Here is a 22,370-nt window from a genome sequence, read left to right as displayed (position 1 = left end):
GTTTCAGACTATTATAGACCGTGTTTTCCAGACTTGTGATGTATAGATACTCATGTACTCAGTAACACCAGATTTTGGGAGTGTACTTATATCCAGTATTTGTTGGATTTTCTCTAAAAATTAAATATTATGTTTTCCGTATTTAAAAAAAATTGTGGGTTATTGATGTTGTCGGCTTGCCTAGTATTGATATTGGCATAATCATGACAGATTAGATTTCGGATCGTGACAGTTCCTAGTTGGCAGAATAAGGTCTTGCAATTAAAAAGAACGTGCGAGTATAACTCATCCCCATCATGTATCACCAAATAGAATTGGTGAATGTGATTGGGAGACGGGTGCCAAGTCACCTCTTTTAGGACTACTACGTATGAGCATAAAATTTGCAAGATAATTTAGGATTATAATTTTTCATATACTTCAAAGGAAACATAAAATTAGAAGAAGACAACAAGTGGAAAATTTAATTCCAAGATTTGCAAAAGCCATAAAAAAGACGGAATCAATTACCTTACATTTCTTGCTCCTCCTCTTTCGTTTTTTCTCTTTCCTTATTTTCTTTTTATTCTTTTTTTTCCTCCTTATTTCCTTTTCCTTTCTTTCTTTGTACAAAATTTTGTTACCTTACATTTCTTTTCTTTTCTTTTCTTCTCCTCCCATCAATACCATTTAATCAATAGATGAATCCCCCTATTTCTCTTCCTAATTTTATGTAAGATTCTAAAATCATCTTCTTTCTCTCGTTTTAAAAATATCATGCCATTTTGAAATGTCCACCACTCCTTTTCTATAAATTTAATAAAGAGACTACAGTCTTTGTTAATTTTTTCACGGAAGTAACAGTATGTGTCATCAAAAGGATCAAGAACTCTACTAATACATCAATAAGAAAGTCTAAAAGAAAAATCAAGCACCTGTTTTTCCAAACTCATTTTTGTCAAACCGTGCTCTCTATGTTCCGTCTGCGAAAGCTCCAATACTTTTCCATGCTTACAGGCTAGGGAAGCTTCTTGTTCTCTAGAAATATGTTTGAGTTCCTCTCCTGTTGGCCATTAATGGATGTAGAAAGAACTGTATTTCTATTACTATTGATCATCACGATCTCTCCTCTTTTGTTGGACGATTGAACTTTAACTCCCAAACCGTAGAACAATGGTTTCTCTTGCATGTTCAATATTCTGAATTTTTCTTTGTTGGATTGGATGTATGTGTTATCTTAGTTTGTACTGAGTTATATGAAGAGGAAAATGGTAAAAGATTGATTGTGAAGAGAAAAAGTAGCGAAAGATTGATTGTACTTTAATTGCCATTGTTGTAACTTCCCACTACTTAACAGGCATTATTTCAGATTGCACCGTTACTTTAATTTATTAATTTATTAATTACTGAAACGGTTCCACTCTTTTAGAAAGTGGAGGATTTTAAAAGCATAAATGGGAAAAAATAAAGGGAAAAAGCAAAAAATCTGGAAAAAAGATAAATAGCAATTCTCATCTACCAAACGTGCCACATGCTCTACTATTCCCTCAATTATATATATATATATTAGTTTATTTCAAAGTCCTAAATATTAGGAAAATAAAAAGACCTAACTATTAGGAAATAATTAAATTACTATTTTGTCTAGTGTGAAATCTATCTTTAAAGGGCAAAAAAGACGAACGATATTTCGCTAAGGGCTTTCGTGCTTTTAATATAGTATAGATATAGATATAGATAATGCAACAATGGAGTTGCACTAAATCTTAATCTTCGTCGTTGTCACGGCTTGCTTGGTTAACTTTGTTATCACGGTTTCACTAATGTAGCCTTACTTAGAGCCTGTTTGGTCTAAGCCGGAGGCCAAAAGTACTTTTATTCCCCAAAATAATTACTTTTTAAAAAATTTGAGTTCTTTGGCCAATACAGAGAAAACTTTTGGCCAGCAGAAGAAGCAGAAAATTCTAGCTTCTTCCAAGATGCAGAAGCAGAAGTAGAAAATTAATTTATTCATGACAAAACTATCCTCACCATAAATTTATATTTTTCAAATTATCCCTTACTAATTTAAGTTTTTTCTTTTTATTTTTGTTTCTAGTTTTTACCATTCTATTAAAATTAACGATATTATATATATGAATCATATTGTAACTTTCCAAATTCTTTATTGACTTTTATTATTTTTGATTTTTTTTTCTTTGTGTAATGTCTTGTAACTTTTCAAATTATCCTCTTCTTTTTTCACACTAAAGCAAATTATCTACATCCTTCTTTAAATTATTTTAAACATACTTAACTATTTATTTTGTGATTTATTTTATATATTTAAAATTATTTCTATTTTATGCTCAATGCCATCTTTCAATTTTGACACTCAGAATTATCAAGTTACAACTACCATGGCTATACATAATTTCATCCGACGACATTCTTCTACCGATAAAAAATTCAACTATTATGTTAATGAAGACATTATTGCAGAGATTGATGAAGGAGATGAGCCTTCTGATATTCCTTTCGTAATGCGAGGCAAGTCTTCTACTAATATAGAGGCGTTGTGTGATAGAAGTAGAGGTGAAATTGTTGAGAAATATTATCATGTATGAGTGACTTTACTTATTATTTCATGATAGATTATCAATATATAGTAATTTGCGGATAGACTTCTAATTTATACTGAATGATGTATTTTAGTTATTCAAATCATCATATAACAAAAAGTAATTATACTAGATAATATCATATGCTTTGGTATAACTATATATGTAAAATTGATTTAAATTTGTAATATGTTTGTTTATTTTATATTTTATATTTTAATTAAATAAAATAAAATAATACAATAAATATTTAAGTTTATTTTTCTATTTAAAAGTATTATAAGACTTTGGTACTATCCTTTTTGGTAATTTGGCGCTCAAAAGTACTTTTTAAAAAGATTGGCCAAACACAATTTGTTTACCAAATGTTACAAAAAATACTTCTTAAATGAATTGGCCAAACACAAATAGTTTTTTTTCAAAAGTACTTCTACAACAAAATACTTCTGGAAAAAAAAATACTTTCCAAAATAAACAGATTTTGACAGCTTGGTCAAACGGGCTCTTAGTGATAGTAAAAACAGAGGTATTGAATTGAATTTAAGTATGTTGAAAAAGAGGTCATAATCCAACGTACTCATATTAATATAGGTAAAAAACGGGTCATGAAAAAATCGTGTTAATATCCATATTATATACTAGAACCAAAAAGGGAAAAAAAAGCATTAGGATAGATGTAGACAATAACTAATTCTAATCAATTATGACCCGTCATTTAAATAGTCAAAAGTGGAATCGGGATTCAAGTAAAAAATTAAATGCTACTAGTATATATCATCAATGTACAGATTGAGGAATAGATCAAATTAATGGAAGGGCAAGTTACAGATACTTTGTTTAATAAGTTACATACAAATTAATTCTTAATTTGACACGCATTTCAAATGATAGATTTAATAAAAGGGCAAGTTAAGTGATCCTCTGCGAAGGAGTGAAGGACAGACTTATCATTTAGAGTTGCGACACAAAAAACAAATTATATTCATCTAAACCTAAAGAAAATTGACATTGGAGTCCAGTCGAATGATTTATGAACAATGAATTTGTACTCTAAGCATGACTAGCCAACTACCACAAAATAGAGTACATGATGATTATGGTTACGTAACTCAATAAAGAGTTTGAAAAAAAAAAGTAGTTTGTTGAGTTAGAACAAATTGACCTAAAACTACTATAATTTGTCTGACCTTTTAATTTTGTTAAACAATTTGGTATTCCATATATGATATCTACATCATGACTCAACTTGCTCGGTTTTAATATTACACGATTCTTATAGTAAATTTATTTTAGTGTATTGCAATATTGACATCTCAAATTTCAATGTTGCTCTAACAAATAAATATTAAGAAAGCAAATGAAAGAGCAATTTTAGGGGAATAACTTTCCAAGAATATAGCTCAAAGATCTCCTTAGAGCTATATAAAAAAGCAGTGGATGCACAGGGTATCCTGTATTCACACATGGTTCGGAGAAGGGCCGTACTCCAAATGTGTGATGTAGATAATTTACCCTAATACAAGCACTAGTAGTTGCTTTCACGGCTCGAACCTGTGACTTATAGGTTACACGAAAACAAGTTTACCGTGCTTAAAACTATATATTGTTATATATAGTGATCTACCACAAAACTATACATCACATTATTATAAGGTTCTACAAAGACTTAAACGTATTATGTGTAGGTGGCATCACCAATCACTTCTTATTCTCATCCTGCCGATATGCTTTTACTGAAGCATAACCTTGACCAACAACTGCTTAAAAATCCTTTCCTTTTCCTGCATTATATACAAAAACAAACATGTCTTATTTTAAGTGGGTGGGTGGACGGACAGGTGTTTCTTTACTGTCACAATAATAATAAATGCTAAAACAAACATAATCTGATCAGTGATCCAGTATCTTAATTCTTAACAACTACTACTTCTCTTTTAATGCAATCTACATACTTTGCAAAGCTTCTAACAATGATCAAATGAAATATGATCATGTTTTAAATAAAGTAAAATCGACTAACGCTTTCCATTAGAGACAAACACACAAAACTGGTTTTCTTGGATCTAAACGGTTCCATTCCTTGTTCTGTTTCTGTTCTGTTCTGCATGGAAGCAGGATTTCCCAGGAGCGGCTCAACAAGATTGGAGACCTAAAGCAAAAATGTAATAGGAAGCCTTTTTTGAAACAATGTATATGTATATATATATATTTGAAGTATATTTTTTCTAGCTTTTTGAGATGTAAAGTTATTAATAATTTCTTTATAGCCCATTTAATCTCTCCTAAGATATTTTTTGATCATAGAAAATAAAACCATGTTCAAGAAGTTGAAAATATGATATTGAAAATAAAAGAGACCCTAGAAGTTTATTACACATTTTCTAGTGACAAATGTGAAAAGGAGAAGAATAATGTAGGTATTTCATTAATAATGTCAATAGTAAAATGTAAATAACCCAAAATCTTATATTTAGGTAGGAGTTTAGGGGGAGTGATTCTCTTCTCTAATTTTTGCGCAAATGGTTATATTAATAACAAACTAAAAGTTATTTTTACTTTTTTTATAAAATATTTTCCTTTTCTACTTTGAAATAATCAATATATTTTTTAAAAAGTTTACTCATAAATCTATTATTGGTAAAAGTTGGACTCTACTTCCAAGGATTATGCCGGGATGGATATGATCTAACCTACCTTAATTAGATATTTCAGGTTCGAGCCCTATGAATGATATCTTATTAGCGTGCGCTTTCACTTTAATTAAGCCTTATGCAGAGTGAATTCAAATTATTCGTGGTCGTGAAAAACCAAATACGGATAGAAAATAAAAATAAAACCAAATTTTAGGGCCTCTGAAATTTTGAGGCCCAAAGCTATTGCTTGAGCCTGTGGCCCCCCTGCCCATAATCATCCAAGTAGTGACCAGAGAATAAGTTCAAGAGAATGTCAAGTGTATTGAATATAATCTACTTTAAACTTTCTCTTTGATCTTTAAACTCGGATAAACCTATGGCAGGAACACTCCTAAGATTAGGGGACCAGGGGCGGAGGTAGCATGTAAGTACCGGTTTGACCGAACCCATTAGTTTTTGGCTCGGTTTCTGTATATATATTGAAAATTTTACTCCTAAAGATGTACAAATATCAAAATTTCGAACCAGTAACTCTAATAGTCAATGGGTTTAGACTTTAGTGGCATTTTGAGCCCATAAACTTCCAAATCCTCGGTCCGCCTTTATACATCCCAAGTCATTTTAGCAAATTCATCGTCTGTGATAGAACTAGTATTAAAATTTTCAAGCAGCGGCAGATTCAAACTTTAGATATTATGGATTATAAGTTGAGAGAACGAGTTTTGAAGTATATATTTAATTCTATCTATACTTATTTTCACAAATATATACAAAAATTGACCTTAGCATTGAGTTCTACTGAACCTGCGAACCCATGTTTGGATCCCCTTAGTAATATCAAGAAATATCCAGTTTGTTTGAGTAGAAAAATTAAGTAATGAAGATATATACCTGTTGCTGCTGTTGTTTCTGCTGTTAGTGCTGCTGCTAGAACTGCTGCCACTGCTTCTATTTCTGCTGCTGTTTGTCCTGCTACTACCACTCTCACTTGAACTAGAAAATCTCTTCTTCCACCAGTCTTTTTCCAAACTTTTTGAAGAGTTTTCAGACTCTTCAGGTTTAGGAGAAACTTTATTAGTTGTATTTGCTGAATTCTTCTTTTTCCTCTTTGATCTCAAAGGAACAGGAGAAACCATCTTGAGAAATAGCCCTCCATTGTCAATACTATTACTTCTCATCATCTTGGCTTTCTTAATTTGATCATTCTTCCTTATCTTGACCCTATGCTGCACAACTTGGTTTTTCTCCTTATTGATTAAGCAATTTACTTGAGTGGCTGTAGTGGGCTGCTCAACAAGATCCTTTAAAGAAAGCTCATAACAAGATTCAGGCATGTTCTTAACCATTTCCATTAGTTCCCATTGGCCTCTAGCTATGGCTTGAGCTCTAGAACTCGGCGAAAGTGACCGATAATTTATACTATGTTTAACTGGACTTATTGGAGGACTATTTTGCCATAAGGGTGGTGAAGAAGCACCAGATTCAACACCACCATCTTCATGTTCTTCCATTTCTTGAACTTTGAATTGAATCCCTTCTCCGCCATCATTTTTAGTCCAATTCCCATGCTTTTTTGATACTTGGAAACCAAAATTTAGAGGCTCCCAACTGTCATTGAGTGTTTGTTTTCTTGGATCAAACATGACTATTAGAAGGAGGAAATGAAGTGGAGAGAAAGAATGAAGATAGGAAGAAGTGGAAAAATCATGAAAGTGTATGTATGAAGGAGAGGAAGGTATGTGTCATTGATGTGTGTTTGGTCCATTTGTCACTTTCCTTTTAATAACAACAAAGCTTGGTGTGTGTCTCAATCTTTTGTTTGTAATGTTAGGTCCTTACTTTAACAAAGAAAAAATGGATTTAAAAAATTGAGGAGAGAGAAAGAGGTTGAAAATTAGTACCCTCAATGTAAAGTTGTCCAAATAAAGTAAAGTATGAGCTCGAAAGCAAATCAACAATAATATGAACCACATATTGCTCGAAATATATGATATTCTCTTACAGCGAAAATATCATGCTAGAAAAATTAAGCTTTGTTAGTGTTGTACATTGTGCAGGAGTAAATGTACTGCTGCATTTGATTGAGAGGGGATGAGAATGTAATGGCTTTCAAGATGGTTGGGTGTAGGGCCTCCTTACCTCCTGAATTTCCTCGTTTTTGTCTTGCATTGTGGAATTAATTATGGCTTTAGTCTCCTTTTTTTCTATGGCATTTAAAGAATCTCTTGTCTCTTGTCGTAGTGGTCTCACAACGTATCTTTCTAATGGAGAAATCATTGCTTAATATGTCAAAATATAATTAGTTTAAAGTAATACGCCTCTTCTTTGCTTAATGGATTAAGCTATCTCTAAAAAAAAAATATTGAGAAAGCTAACCTCGTTCCTTAAAATTTTAATAGCCCATATTTTTCTCCATGAATTCGAAATGTCTCTTCGGCCCAAACATAATGCATGTAATAGCCCATAAATAATTCATAATATACTGATCCACCCACGCCTTTTAACTCACGTTTTTTCCTATTGCACTCGATTCTCTCGAAACATTGGTTTCTTCTTAAATACAGCTTTTCCATTTTTACTCTTGCTCTCCATGTAAGTCAAAATTTTAGGAGGTTTTCGGATTTTTATTCATATTCAAGTCTATAATAGAGGAAAAGAAGTCTTTGAAGAAAAATATAAAGTTGAGGGCATCTCCAAATTCTATGAAATTAGTTGATAAATTAGTGAAATATAATCTTAGTTTCAGTAGGAATGCAAAATACCCCTATTGAAGGAATGCAAAGCACCCTTGTTGATAGAAGGACTCGTTCACATAGCGGGACTCCCAGCGATAAAGTAACGAGGTCACAAACTGCTTAGCGTGTAATTGTTAAAAAAGGCACAAGTTCAAAAAGAAAGATTAAAATGATGGGAAAGGATGTTGGGAGGGATAAGGGTAAAGGTTCTAAAAGAAAGGCTAAAAGGGATGGGGACGATATTCCATCAAAAAAGAGAAAAGTTCACGTTGATAAAAAATGTTTTATCTCATCTGATTTGAAGGTATTTTCTAATGATATAACTCTGACTTGTGTGCGCTTAATTTATTTTAGTATGCAGAAAATTTATCCAATATAGCAGTTATGTTCCAGATTTGTATATAAAATGTATCATTCTTTTTTCATTTTGTATATAATTTGTATCATTTTTCATTTTGTATATAATTTGTATCAAGTCAATAAGTAATGTGCAATTTGTATATAAAATGTATCATCTATCCACATGGTATATAAGTAATGTTTAAAGTGTATATTTGTGGTTGTTATGAAGCTTATATATATTTATATTTTTGTATTGTCTGCAGCTTTGGGATTACTATGTTCCTTTGGGTGATCATTATAGTACTCGTATCAATGTGCATACAAATTGCAGTATAGTGAAACATTTGAAAGATACTTTGGATGATCAACAGATTGAGATGTTTAGAAGAACATGTTTTGGTTATTTTGTGAACTTGCCCGAATTTTTTTATACAGAACCAACTTATCCATTCACTATTGCTTAGGGAAGTGGTGTCACCTAAAGATGAATTATGGATTAAAGTGAATAGCACAAAGTTGCGCTTTGGACTTGCAGAGTTTTGTATTATCACAGGTTAAAAGTGTAATGGTGATCCCAATAAGGATTATGAATATGTATAGTCGAGTTGGTTGATGGGATTATACTTTCCAAGCATGTCGAAAGTGTCTAAGAAATTATTAACTGACTGTTTCTTAAAAAAGATGTGAAAATCTGATGAGGGCGTATTAAAGATTGCAGTATTGTATTTCTTTCGCAGTTTCCTATTTTCTATTACGAATGATGATTTCATAACAAAGAATGATTTTCGGTTGGTTAAATCTGGTGATTTTGAGACTTTCCCTTGGGAATAAGTGCTTTGCAATGCTACGTTGGAGTCAATGAAAGATAAGATTCATAGTAGGAGAGAGATGTACCGATATGGTGGTTTGCCTTTGGCATTCCAGTGTTGGTTTTATGAATGCTGCCCCTATACTCACAAAAACCTCGCTTACCGGATTGGAGATTTTGTGCCACGCATACTAAACTAGACTGTAAAGAAGAAGGTGACCTTCAAGAGGTTGAGAAAAGAATTTTTTCTTTTAAGTCGGGAGCAGGTAAAAAATATTTTTGTTTAGTTTACAACATTGTGTAGCAATACATATGAATTTACTTCTGATACATAAATTCTATATTTCTGATACATAAATTAACATTTCTGATACATATTTTATACCTTTAATATATATAATATCAATTAAATGTATGATGTGTAGATTCTACAAGTAATATATTGGTTGCCTTTTGTTATTTTAAAATTTTATGATTGCTAAATTTTTTTTTTATTTGTAGTTGGTGTTTGGTAACATTGCCCCAACAAATGTTGAACAAACAAGGCTTGAATTGCATGATTTTATCCTGGTGTATTAAGATAAAAATGAGATGTATATCGAATCTGGAGTCATGGCTGAAGTTAATCCAAGAGATGATGTTGATGATTTCAACACTCGACCTAAAACAAATGCTAAGAAGCACCCCAAAAATAAACTGGAATCATAACCTATAAACAATGAGAATCCGGATCCACAACCCAGTAACTTGAGTTCAAGCGAGAATGAACTGAAACTTCTGAGAAGTGAAATCAACAAGGTACAATTCTATTTTAGCTTTGAGCAGTTCTGACAACTTAATTGATATTCGGTTTCACTTTTTCTTTTATAGGTAAACGACAAGGTTTCGTCTTTGGAGCAGTTAGTGATTTCATCATTTGAAAAGGTTTTTAAAGCTTTAGGTGAACGCGGTGCTTCAAATGTATTCTTATGACTATGCTTATTTGTTATTTTTACCTATTATTATAATTTTTACAACTTTTGTATATTTTTCCTAAACAGGGTGATAAAAAATATGACGACCATCATGATAGCCATGACCATCATGATAGTGGTGATATTCATAATGATTATTTTGGCGATAAGGAAGTGATAGAGAATAATTTTGGTAGTGAGGAAGTTATGGAGGAAAATATTGGTAGTGAGGAAGTTGTAAAGAAAAATGATGGCACTGAAGTAAGTCTAGATCAAATTGTTGATATTATGGAGGGTGTGGTGAAGGATTCTATAGAAGCTGGTAAAAGTAGTGAAGGAGTTGGTGATGACGAAGCCTGGATTGAGGATGTCGAGCCTGAAATCACTGCAATCACCCAGAAGTTTTGTGACAAAAATAATGTAGACGGTGATAGTGTAGTTAATATTGCAGAAGTTAAGAAAAATACTACTAATATGGGGGGTTTGGTAGAGGATTCTGTACAAGTTGTTGGTAAAAATAGTTGTGAGGAAGTTGGTGAGGATAATGGTTGGACTAGTGATGTTGAGGCTCAAATAACTGCAATCACCCAAAAGTATTTCGATCAAAATATTGTACATGATGATTATTTAGGAGTGGAGAAACAATTTGCTACTATGCAGAAATATCGTATAGTTGTTGTTGATCATGACACACCTGAAATGATCCCTAAAGAAAGGAAACCAACATGGGTCATGAAGTCACCATTCAGGAACACATTTGACTCTGGTGGCACCATCCAAGTTGCTCAAAATAAGCCAACTAAGTCAAAGAAGCTCATCTTGACAAATATGCCAAATAAGTTCATCTTCACTATAAAGTATCCTTTTCAGAAAAATGCTAACAATCCTGTTGATTTCAGAATATTGTATAAGTGGAACACTTTTATCAATAGAGGCTTAAGGACTAATGCATCGTAAATTTTATGTTTCAGTTTTTACTTTTTCTTTTTTTTCCTTGTTTATTTTCGTGTTTCGTATTATGAACCATATCTTTTTATCGTGATTCATCAGTGACGGTGTTTATATAGAGATTAACAATAAGCTAATAAATAAAATCTTTGAATTTGGAGTTGATGATATTGGAGAAAAAAATGGTTCTTCACATTTGCATATCCCGGCCTACCCCTGTGTGATTAAGTAAGTCAACATTATAATGGTTCTTCATATTTTCAGCATATTGATGTTAATTATGTTAGCATAAATGGCATTTCTTTTCTTTTATCTATGTTGTAATTACATATAGATTCTATCTGTAATAAAATGAGAAATGAGACTCGGTAACCCTTGGATAGTAAGCAGAAAAAAGGACTAGAACAATAATAGCAATAGAAAACATAGTATCAACTTGGAAGAGTATCTTTTATGTATATTTACAGTATCTTCTGTAAAATGTATAATCGGTTTATACATAAAATATACATTTTAGTTTTCTCATAATATAATTTCTGACTGTGTGTGTTTATTCTTCATATTTCATCATATCGATGTTATTTTTTACTATTTGAGAAAGAAAGGAAAGTACGGTGTTGATGTTCCAGTAAGATTCACAACTACCGACTGTTGGTTTAACTGCTTGATTTTGAATTTGTACAATGAGTTTTTGGAGAAAAACAGAGACATGAATTTGATTACTGAAACATATCCAATTGCTGAGTATATACTTGGGTATTTTTTAAGTTGTAATGTTCCTTGATGTACTGTTGATGAAGTCATTTTCCCTATAGATATGTCTGATAAGTGGCACTGGATATTGGCGAGACTCTCATTCAAAGATCTGCGCATTTATGTATACGATTCCATGAGTGGCGCACGGCATAATAGTGCAGTTCGAAGATCAATTGAGCCATACTCAGTGTTGCTCCCATATTTTCTTCATCGTATTGGGTTTTGGGACACAAAGGAGAATCCTATGGGAATTCCCTCTATTGATCCTTTTGAGATTCATGTCGTTGATGGGTTGCCAACGCAAGATAACACGTAAATTATTATTGAATATTTCTGATTCTTATTCATTTTTATATATGAATTCCTATTTGGATATTATACTAATTTATTCAACGTTTATGTGCGACCTTGTATGTAGTGACTGTGGTGTTTATGTTGTTGCATTTGATGAGTACATTATTCCAGGGAGCAGTATTCCTAAAGCTATTGATATTGATGGGATACGGAACCGAAATGGTATATTACTATGAGATTATGGAGTGAAGAAATAAAGAGCACATGTAGTTACTGATGATGAGTCTACTGGTAGATTGAAGGATCTGACAAAAAAGGATAACAAGAAAAAGGGCAAGTCGCATGCCGTTGGTGATGACAAGGCTTTGAAGGATAACAAGAAAAAGGGCAAGACGCATGTCGTTGGTGATGACGAGACTTTTAAGGATATCAAGAAAAAGGGCAAGTCGTATGTCGTTGGTGATGACGACACTTTGAAGGATATCAAGAAAAAGGGCAAGTTGAAGGGTAAGATGAAGTAGTTTGTGATAGTTTAGCTGAAAATTCACACGTAGTTTTAAGATAAGGTAGTTTGGTTCTGATATTGTCTTATGATTGGATACAGTTGCATACTTATATCACGTTTTATGCTTTTTGTTTGGGATATTTTTGAACAATATGTTTGAAATTCTAATGTTGAATATTACTTTTAATTGTGACTTGTTTGTTTTCAGTTAATAGTGAAATTTTGTAAGTTTCAGATTTTGCGTAGTTTTGACTTTTCTACAGTTTTAGTTTTGTAATTTATACAGTTTTAATCTGTTTCGACAGGTTTTGCAAATTTAGCTGGTGTTGCTAACTTGTTATAGGAAGTTTTGTGAATGAAGTTTTTGGGGCAGCTAAACTGTATATAAATTGTATAGCGACAGTCTATTTTGTATAATTTTTGTATAGTAACATCTATTTTGTATATATTTTGTATAGCAACATCTATTTTGTATAATTTTGTATAGTAACAGTATTTTTTGTATATATTTTGTATAATGGCATCTATTTTGTATAATTTTTGTATAGTAACAGATTATTGTATGTAAATTATTTATACAATAGTGACGGTCGATTCTTTTTTTGTATAAATATACAAATTATATTTTGTATTTTTTTTTATAGTGACAGTCATTTTTTGTATATATTTTGTATAGTGACATCCATTTTGTATATTGTTTTGTATAGCGACAGTTTATTTTGTATATTTTTTGTATAGTGACAGTCTATTGTATATAAACTGTATGGTGACAGTCCTTTTTGTATATTGACATCTATTTTGTATATTGTTTTGTATAGTGACATCCATAATACTATTTGGAATAAAACTTCTACCAATACTTTCATTACGACAAAAAGTAGTATCTTTATTCATACATCAGAGAGAATCTGATTGCAAATCTCATTATTTTTCCAATATTCTAATTGTAACATTCACAAGGAAAATAATTACAAAATACTAAATTAGTGTAGTAACATCTACTAGTTGTCTCAAGCATTCCTGTATGTTCTTTTATAGTGTCTTTGTTTCCACACAGTCCATATGTAACTGTTTATGTATACAAATATTCATAAAGTCCCTTGCATCGCGACTTCGTCGGTCTTCCTGATTTGCCCTTCACTATCGGTGGTAGGACCACATTATCTAACACTTCTGTTGGAAGGTTCCATGTAGTTTCATCTGGAAGTGGATTAACTGGCACTTCACATGTCTTCTTGAAGTATTCTTTGGTGTAATAGGCAAAACAATATTTGGGTGCTTCTACGTGTGTGTAGTCCAATACTGCCATAGCATGTGGACAAGGAATCTCATCCACTTGAAATCGTTTGCACGAGCATTCTCTTTTTTGCATGCAGACTATGTTCAGCCTTTGTTCAGCATCCATTACTACATATACATAATCGGTTGAAGGACTCACCTAAATTTAAATAGATATCATTAGTAAAACAGGGATATGACAAGTATTAATACATTTTTGTCAAAGTATGTTATTCAGGCGTATGAAGTAAGACATGATAAAAGAATATTTACCGTCATCTTCTCCGACAAACTGCTACTTTCCTTCAGTATTTCGTTATAATTTTTTCCTAGGCCAGTAAATGTACTCATTGCAGTCATTCTATTTGTGTTATTCCATTCCATAACCAAATTCATCATGTAATCTAGCAAACTCATGATTGGTAGCTCTCTTGCCTCTCTGTTTCTTGTATTGAGTGAATCGGCAATATTTGAAGTCATCACCATGGATCTATTAACAGTGGAATATGTTATGGACCACTTTTCATAACCAACTTGGAACAAGTAACCCCTTACCCTCTTATCAATGTTGTCCATATCTTGCATGAGGTGATTAAAATCTTCAATTTTGTATGCTCTGGCCATTGCAAAAAATACTTCCCTCAGTCAGTCATGGTTCTTCTTAAACTGCTTCTTTATGTTATTCCAAAGATGGAAGATGCATACACAGTGAGATACCTCTGGATACACAATCGAAGCATCCCTCAATATGCTTGCATGATGATCAGATATGATGCACATCCTTTCCCTTTCCCCAAAAGCATGTCTAAACATTTCAAAAAATCATTCCCACGAAGCATCATTTTCAGAATCGACAACAGCATATGCTAGTGGAAAAACTTTACCTGGTTAAGCAAATAATAAAGCATCCAAAAACTCATTCAGAACCGAAGAATACCGTAAAACCCTAGCCGCCTTAAACAACTGAGGCGATTCTCTATCATGAGCATTGCCATGGCTATTCCGGCTAGCGGCTAGCCTTCTTCAATGGCTGGTCTGCCTTCTAAAAACCCCTCCCTATTCCTAACACCAATACAAACTAACCCAAGCCTTTAGATTATTCAAATATCTTGAAACCAGTCGCGACAAACTCTCCAATATGTGCAAACACCAGTTCGAGCAATAATGTTGACCCAGTACCTCTTCGACGTGCTACTTTTGTGAATGGTCAGCCGATGGTGAAATTCTCAGAAGCTAAAGTGGAATGTATGAATGTAATTGAAGGCTTACATTATGCAGTGGTATGTAAGTTCTCTTATGGTTGGCCTGAGATTCAGGAACTACGTAGAATTATCCCGGCACAATGTGGAATTAAAGGTGAATATAATGTTGGTCTTCTTAGGGATAGGCATATACTGATGCGATTTACTTTAGGGGAAGATTTCATAAATTTTACATCAAAAAGTGTGTACTACGTGAAATCTAGAGATGCATATGAATATCAGTTGAGAACATTAATTTATGAAGCAATATTTAAGGTTGGGGAAGAAACACCAAAGGTCATGGCATGGATTTCTTTCCCAAATTTGCTACCTACTTTCTTTGTTAAAGAATGTTTATTCTCTTTAGCTTCAGCTGTGGGAAGCCATTACATCTTGATATGTCTACTATTAATAAGACTCGACCAAGTTGTGTAAGGGTAAAGGTTCTTATCGATCTGTTATCAGACTTACCAAAGAAAGTGTGTATGGACATTGAGAATGAAGTCACTGTTGAAATTCGAACTGAATAGGTGAAGATTAATTATGATTTCTTACCCCAAGTATTATAAGACATGCAAGTTATAAGGGCATGATAAGTTTAAGTGTTGGCGTCTTCATCCAGAGTTAATGGAAAATAAGGGCAGTGGCAAGAAGGTTGTTAATAACAAGGAGCAAGAGACAAGCAAGAACAAAAGACATGTGATGATTCTTACAAGTGAAAAAATTATAGGAAATATAGGTGAACAATGGAAAGAAGTACGAGATAATCGAGTCAAGAAGACTGCTCACTAGGAACAATACAATATTGGGAAAGAAATTATAACATTTGATGATACAAAAAAACAAGTGTAAGTGTCGAATAAATATGTTGTCCTAAAACTTGAAGAAGGGGAATTGGAATAAAATAACCAGCTGACTTTTGTGGATGATGCTACTGTCATGAGGAGCCCTAGACCTAGTCCCAAAAATACTAAGAAATTAAACCCAGCGGCAAATACCTTTAATCCTACCTCTATAGGGTTTGAAGCACCTAAAGAAGGATTAAATACTACTCATACAGGGACTGGTGTCAAGGAATCTACAACCCAATGGGTCCACAGAGCTTTTGAAGTTCGCAATGTTGTTGCCACTCAATCTTTCCAGGAAATTGCAGCTTAATCTTTGGAAACAAATGTCACACATGAACAAGGAAAGATAAAATGATAGTTTAACTTTCTCTGGAGGTAAACTATGGAGTGAACAAGTTGAGGAGGATCCAGATGAAGGAAAATTCTTTGAAGGTAATGATCAGGTGGATTGAGTGGCAGACATTCAAATTGATGGTGGGAAGCAACTTACCATCAATGAAATAGTTATATCACCAACTAAATCAACAATGAAGCCGAATCAGTGTAATAGTTACGATCTACAATTCATAATGTTACAGAGAATGGTGGGAACTGGAGGTCTAAACTTATGCTGGAGAGACTGCAGTTGAACCAAAACATGCTTTGGTTCCTCATAAAGCATTTGAGATAATGCCATTAGCTTGTGATTCTGGAACTGGACTGCCACTACATAGTCACCTAAACATGCCTCTTATGTCACCTTTAAAAGTCCTCCATGAACTGGTAACACACCATGCTACACCACTGGAGATTCAGCAGGCAACAACTGCTCATGTTAATTGTGGAGAGGGAGGGGATGATGAATCAACAGTTGGAATATTTAAGAAAGTAGCAAGGGAAGAATATTTATCACCCAGAGCTGGTGAGAAGAGTGGTAAAAAGGAAGGAAACAAGGCCAAATCAAAGAAATTCCGCAAGCAAAAAAGATCCTGCCCAAAAGGGCTACGTCACGGATCAAATGATGATCAAGACATTAATCTGGAATATTAGGCCTGTCAATACTCAGCATGCCTTTCCTAGGGTAATCAATATGCAAAGGGAGCACAATTTCTATGTGATATCACTAATGGAGCCTTTCCAGAATTTAGGACATATACAAAGATATAAGAGCATATTGAATATGTAAACTACATTTTCAAATTTGAATGGGAAGATATGGTTGTTCTTCGACGCTGTGGTTGAATGGGAGTTGGTTTCAGGCACTGCTCAACAAGTAACTGTAAGGGTGCTCCACCATGATCTTGGTCAACATATTTTGATGATATTTATGTATACAAAATGCTCATTAGTGGAGAGATTGGAATTATGGGATAGCTTGTATTACTTGGCAAGTGACATGGAATTACCTTGGTTAGTGAGAGGTGACTTTAATATGATATTACATGAAGATGAAAAGATAGGGGGTCATCCTGTATATTCACCTGAATATGAGGACTTTGCTTTTTGTGTAAACTCATGTGGCTTTTTTGATCAAGATTACAAAGGGATCCCATTCACATGGTGAAATGGAAGACCTAATACAGAATGTATTTTTAAGAGATTGGACAGAATTTTTGTCAATTTGCAATTTCAGAATTTATTTTCAACAACTGAAGTGGAGCACTTGATTAGAACTGGATCAGATCATGCACCATTGCTAATGACTTGTGGAGAACAGGGCAGCAAATATGTCAAGCCATTCAGATTTTTAAACTTCTGGACAAAACATGCTACATTCATGGATGTAGTGAGACAGAACTGGAGTTCTGATTTTATTGGAGATCCTTTTTTAATGTTCAAGCACAAATTAAAGAAGGTAAAGGCAGCATTATCTAAATGGAGTAGGGATACTTATGGTGATATTTTTAAGCAGTTGGCAATATTGGAGGTTATTGTTAAAGTAAAGAATATGTTGTTTGAAGAGGAGCCTACAATTGAGAATAGGATTATCCTTCAGAAAGCTCAGTCAGAATTAAAAAGGTACCTAAGCATAGAGGAACAATACTGGAAATAAAAATCTCGAACGACATGGTTTGCCGAGGGGAGATAAGAACACCACATTTTCTCACAACATTGTAATGGAAAGAGGAATAAACTTAGCTTAAAAATAATTCAGAGTGATACTGGAGTCTGGCTAGAAGATCAAGAACATATGGCTTCTGCAGCAGTAGAATTCTACCAAAATTAATTCACAACAAAAGGGGATACTACTAATTTCTCAATGCTGGAAAATGTATAAGATATTGTTTCATTGGAACAGAACTTGGAATTATGTAGATTCCCTACATTGGAAGAGGTCAAAGCTGCAATTTTTGGGTTCAATGGAGACAATGTAAGTGGACCAGATGGTTTTACTGGTTTATTTTATCAACGATGTTGGGAGGTGATCTGTTATGACATTCACAATATGATACTTCATTTATACTCTGGTGCTAGGATGTGATCTCATCCAATTTCACTCCTCTATTTGAGGATATAAACGGTCCATGCAATAATAATACCCAACAGAGTCGGGGTCAAATTCCACTGGGAGCTATGCGAATGCGTGCTAGTAGTATATATCTTAGTGCGTGATATTGTATATCTTGATTTGCACTTTTGGAATATTGGGTTTTGTTTGCAAATCTAACTTAAACTACTATTGCGATTTTAAGAACGAAATTAGAAAATTGTTTTAGGTTATTTTTCAAATGATAAAAAGGCTTAGGGCTATGACCTTGACCTAGGTGTTTGCTTAATGGGTTGTAAGCTTTAAAGCTTATTTTATTGATTGGGGTGTATTATAGATATCAACACTCAAGTGCCCACTCAATACCTCTCAGTCAGAGAGTGATTTTGCCTAATTTGGCTTTCTCAAGTCCAAATGGGTATTGAATAAAGCTGTTGATAATAAGCTCAAGTCGGGTTTTATTATCTCTAGGTTCAACCCTTTAATTGGGCTTATCAATCTCTCAATTGACCCAATTTCTTGCTAGCCAAGTTTTTCTAGACTATGTCTCTCTTTCTCAAGTAGATACCAAGTCAAATAGACATGAAATAATGTTTGCGACCATTAATTCTTCAAATAAATGCAAGAACAAGGCTAGATAATCAACACTCAACCATAAACAAGCAATAAATCAAACACACATTAAGTTTACACACTAGGGTTGGGTCACAAGCCTAGTAAAAATCTAGGTACTCATGCTTAAATTAGAAGAAAAAGAAGAAGAAGTGATAATTAAACCCATAATAATAATAAAGATGATAAAAGTAATATTCAAAAAGCTCAAAATAGCAAAAACTACTAAAAGGAGCAAAGTAAAATGTCTAGAATGGCTGTTGATGTCAAAAGTTGAACTAAAAAGTGAATCTCTTCTATTTATACAGTGCTAGAATTTTCAGACAAAAATGCCCTTCCGGAGGTTCTGTGGCCGCACAATTCCATGTGCGGTCCGCACTTTGCTTCAGCCTGGCAGGAATGGAAACCTGCGACCGCATAATTCTGAATTGCGGTCGCACTTCACTCTTTCTGTCGTCCGCACATTCCATAGTGCGGCCGCACATTGCTCTTCTGCGGACCGCACAAATATGATTGTTGTCGCATAGCTGATCTTCTACGGCCGCACAATAATTGTGTGGTCTGCACTTCTGTTGAACTTGAATGCAGGCTTTCTGAACTTTTGCTCTTGCCTAGGTTCTGCGGCTGCACATTTCATGTGCGGACCGCACTTTGTACTTGTCTTTGATGGGATTTGCTTCACAATCTGCGGCCACAGATAATAATCTGTGCAGTCGCAGATGATAATCTGCGGTCCGCACTTTTGAGCTTATGTGCCTGTTTTCATCCTTGAGTTCAGATCACTCCTTCTTGAGTTGGATTTCATCTTTGGGGCTCATTTCCACTATTCCTGTAATTAAGCATATTTCATAAATTTTCGGGAACACAATTAAACGCTTTTGAACTAAAACGAAAGCAAAAAGGTGCTAATAAGTAGTCAAAATATCCACTTATCAACTCTCCCAATCTTAAGCTTTTACTTGTCCTCAAGCAAATAAGATAATTCCCACCTCCACAAGTTGAGATCTATTCCAGCTAATCAAAAATGCATCAATCACACACCTATTGGGACCAACAATTACTCACAACACTTATGAATTATTAACAAGTCAATGGGTTGAACTTTTAAGCATAAATAGTTCTAATATGACACTTGAGCATCAAGAGTTGAATTAATTCATCAAGGAAGCTCTCTCTTTTATGTAGGTCATCGTGGATCCCAAACTCCTCCTCCTCTACTCTCCGTTTGCATACCTCACTTATGAATGTAGCACTCAATTTAAAGATTTGTGAAAGGTTCGCTCATCTCTCTTAAAAGAATGTCACAAGTACGGATTTAAGTACCATAGGCTTGCCCCTCATGTAAATCACCACTAATTTAAGCTCACTCGACTTAAAATCATGTAGGGATTTTTCGAAATGCAATGAAGGCTTTTGTACTATGGTTGGATGTGCTATGATAGAACGAGTTCATCTTTCCTTAAGCACTCCATTTTTTTTTCTTATCGGCTCATGCTTTGCCAATTCCTTGAGGCATTTTCTTTTCCATAGGGGGATTATAGAGACTTAGCATCACTTTTTCGTTGTCATGATATTCATTTTCTCCTTTTTGTTGCTTTGCATCATTACTATTCTTTGAAATCCCTTCAACTCTTCAACTTATTCACTTTCTTTTTGCATTTTTCTTTTTGTTCTTCTTTCTTTTTCTTGCCTTTACTTCTCTTCATTTCTTTTCTCTTTTTGTGCCTTGATACCTTTTTCAAACTCCTCGTCTCTTCCCCAAACTTACGTTTTTAGCCAATTATTTCACAAGAGTGTTAAGAAAAGTTTGGGTGCCAAGAGAGTATCACGACAGAACGGGTAAAGACTTGTAACATGGTGATAAAATGAGAAAGGTTTTAGGCTCAAATGGGTTGACTAGGGATAAAAACATTGGTGGGCCATGGAAAATTTCAAGTGGGTAAAGGAGAGCCTACAATCACTTCTCAAGCCAAGCAAAACTTAAAATTTTGCCTAGAAACACATTCAGGGCAAGTTCTAGACCATTTGCACGGGTACTTGGACTTGCAACAAAAATATCTCACCTCTCACGCAGTTGGATTGTTAAAAAGCATAGAGTCGAGGGCCCACAACGACCATATTCAAGATTAAAAATTACTATGGCTCGGTTAAACCACTCGATGATTGTCTAAGTTAATACAAGAGTCACAAGGTCATTAACTAGAGCTATTTCTTTCCCAAAAAAACTTATTTTTAACCATAAACACGTAGTTAAGTGTGTTGGTACCAAGTGAAGCATGTTTGACTCTTCGAGTTTGACTCAATTAGGTCATTTTATTCATTACTACTACTATTCTTACCTAAACACCAAAAATGGACTCAATCCCTTAAGAAGGTTGTCACGCCATCCATCGTTGGGAAGAATCACCCGGTTCACATAAAAAGTACCTTTGGAAAGAACTGTGGCATTAAAAAAAATCAAAGGCTTATTGGTCACTAAAAACATAAAAAAAAGAAGTTACAAAATAAAAAGAAGCTACTATATTAAGCATAGACAAATAAGAAAACAAAATAAAGAAGCTAAAAATCAAACTACCGAAAGCATAACAAATATACATAATGAGAGAAGAAAAGAGAGAATATATACATACAACATAAAGAGAAAGAAGAAAATATTATCAGTTATTACAAACCAAATGTCTAAAAGTCATCCAAATATCAAATAAACTTTACCCCCTCGAATAATAATAAACATTGTCCCAATGCTTAACAAAATAAGAATAAAGAAGGGTAAGAGTGAAAAACAAGACTCCCTATGTGGCCTTGGACATCTCTGTGTCCATAGCAGCGTCACCGCCTTCAATCTCCTCTAACTGGATCTCATCATCATCGTCTCAGGGAGTAACTGGGTTGGTGAACATCTAGCACACTGCCTTAGCAGTGTCGACAGCCAGGTCTGGCTCCTCAAACTGGCCAGTTGGTGCCACTGGAATAGATGGTGCTACTGGAGCTGCTGGTGCTGGTGGGTCTGACCCTATGAGCAAATCGAATGGAAGATCACCAGCTGCTACTATCTTGGTCACCTCTCTCCTCAACCTGTCAACTGATTTCTTGGACGCTTGGGATTTTCTCATTTTCTTTACATACTTCCCCAGCTCCTCAATCATTACTCCATGTGCTACCAAGGTGTTCATGATGGTGGTTTGGTTTTCTAAGATCTTCTTCAATGTGTCCTCGACTGTCTGAGGAATTTGTGGTGCCGGGGTGGATGACTATGCTGCAACAACACTGGATATGTCAGTCAGCTTTGTTGTAGTTGTCTGCATCTAGTTGTTGAGGCTCGCTAGTATTTGGGAGGCTCACATCGCAGATAGTGGATGAATGGGCATGGG

General features: G+C 34.1%; 3 protein-coding genes across 4 annotated transcripts; 1 reads left to right on the top strand and 2 right to left on the bottom strand.

Moving 5' to 3' along the window:
- Positions 1-3,937: 3,937 nt before the first annotated feature.
- On the bottom strand, positions 3,938-7,020 carry LOC104120196 (uncharacterized). 2 transcript variants are annotated; one of them, XM_009631927.4, is made up of 2 exons: positions 6,104-7,003; positions 3,938-4,360 (listed from the first exon to the last, which is right to left on the bottom strand). In XM_009631927.4, exons 1-2 carry the CDS (start codon positions 6,853-6,855, stop codon positions 4,291-4,293), a joined length of 822 nt encoding a protein of 273 aa, XP_009630222.1. In that variant the 5' UTR covers positions 6,856-7,003; the 3' UTR covers positions 3,938-4,290. The 2 variants fall into 2 exon arrangements, with proteins under 2 accessions (XP_009630222.1, XP_070033772.1); XM_070177671.1 differs by having other exon boundaries at positions 4,297-4,728; positions 6,104-7,020.
- Positions 7,021-13,625: 6,605 nt separating this feature from the next.
- LOC104120200 (uncharacterized) lies at positions 13,626-14,455 on the bottom strand. The gene is made up of 2 exons (XM_009631930.1): positions 14,105-14,455; positions 13,626-13,991 (listed from the first exon to the last, which is right to left on the bottom strand). The coding sequence occupies exons 1-2, from the start codon at positions 14,453-14,455 to the stop codon at positions 13,626-13,628; spliced, it is 717 nt and encodes a 238-aa protein (XP_009630225.1).
- Positions 14,456-16,589: 2,134 nt separating this feature from the next.
- On the top strand, positions 16,590-18,381 carry LOC138894539 (uncharacterized). Its single transcript, XM_070179243.1, has 4 exons — positions 16,590-16,833; positions 17,159-17,406; positions 17,533-17,918; positions 18,216-18,381. The coding sequence occupies exons 1-4, from the start codon at positions 16,590-16,592 to the stop codon at positions 18,379-18,381; spliced, it is 1,044 nt and encodes a 347-aa protein (XP_070035344.1).
- The last annotated feature ends 3,989 nt before the right edge of the window (positions 18,382-22,370 follow it).

This window comes from Nicotiana tomentosiformis, chromosome 6 (genome assembly GCF_000390325.3).
Source record: "Nicotiana tomentosiformis chromosome 6, ASM39032v3, whole genome shotgun sequence".
Lineage (NCBI taxonomy): Eukaryota > Viridiplantae > Streptophyta > Magnoliopsida > Solanales > Solanaceae > Nicotiana > Nicotiana tomentosiformis.
This window is presented reverse-complemented; position numbering and strand designations above follow the sequence as displayed.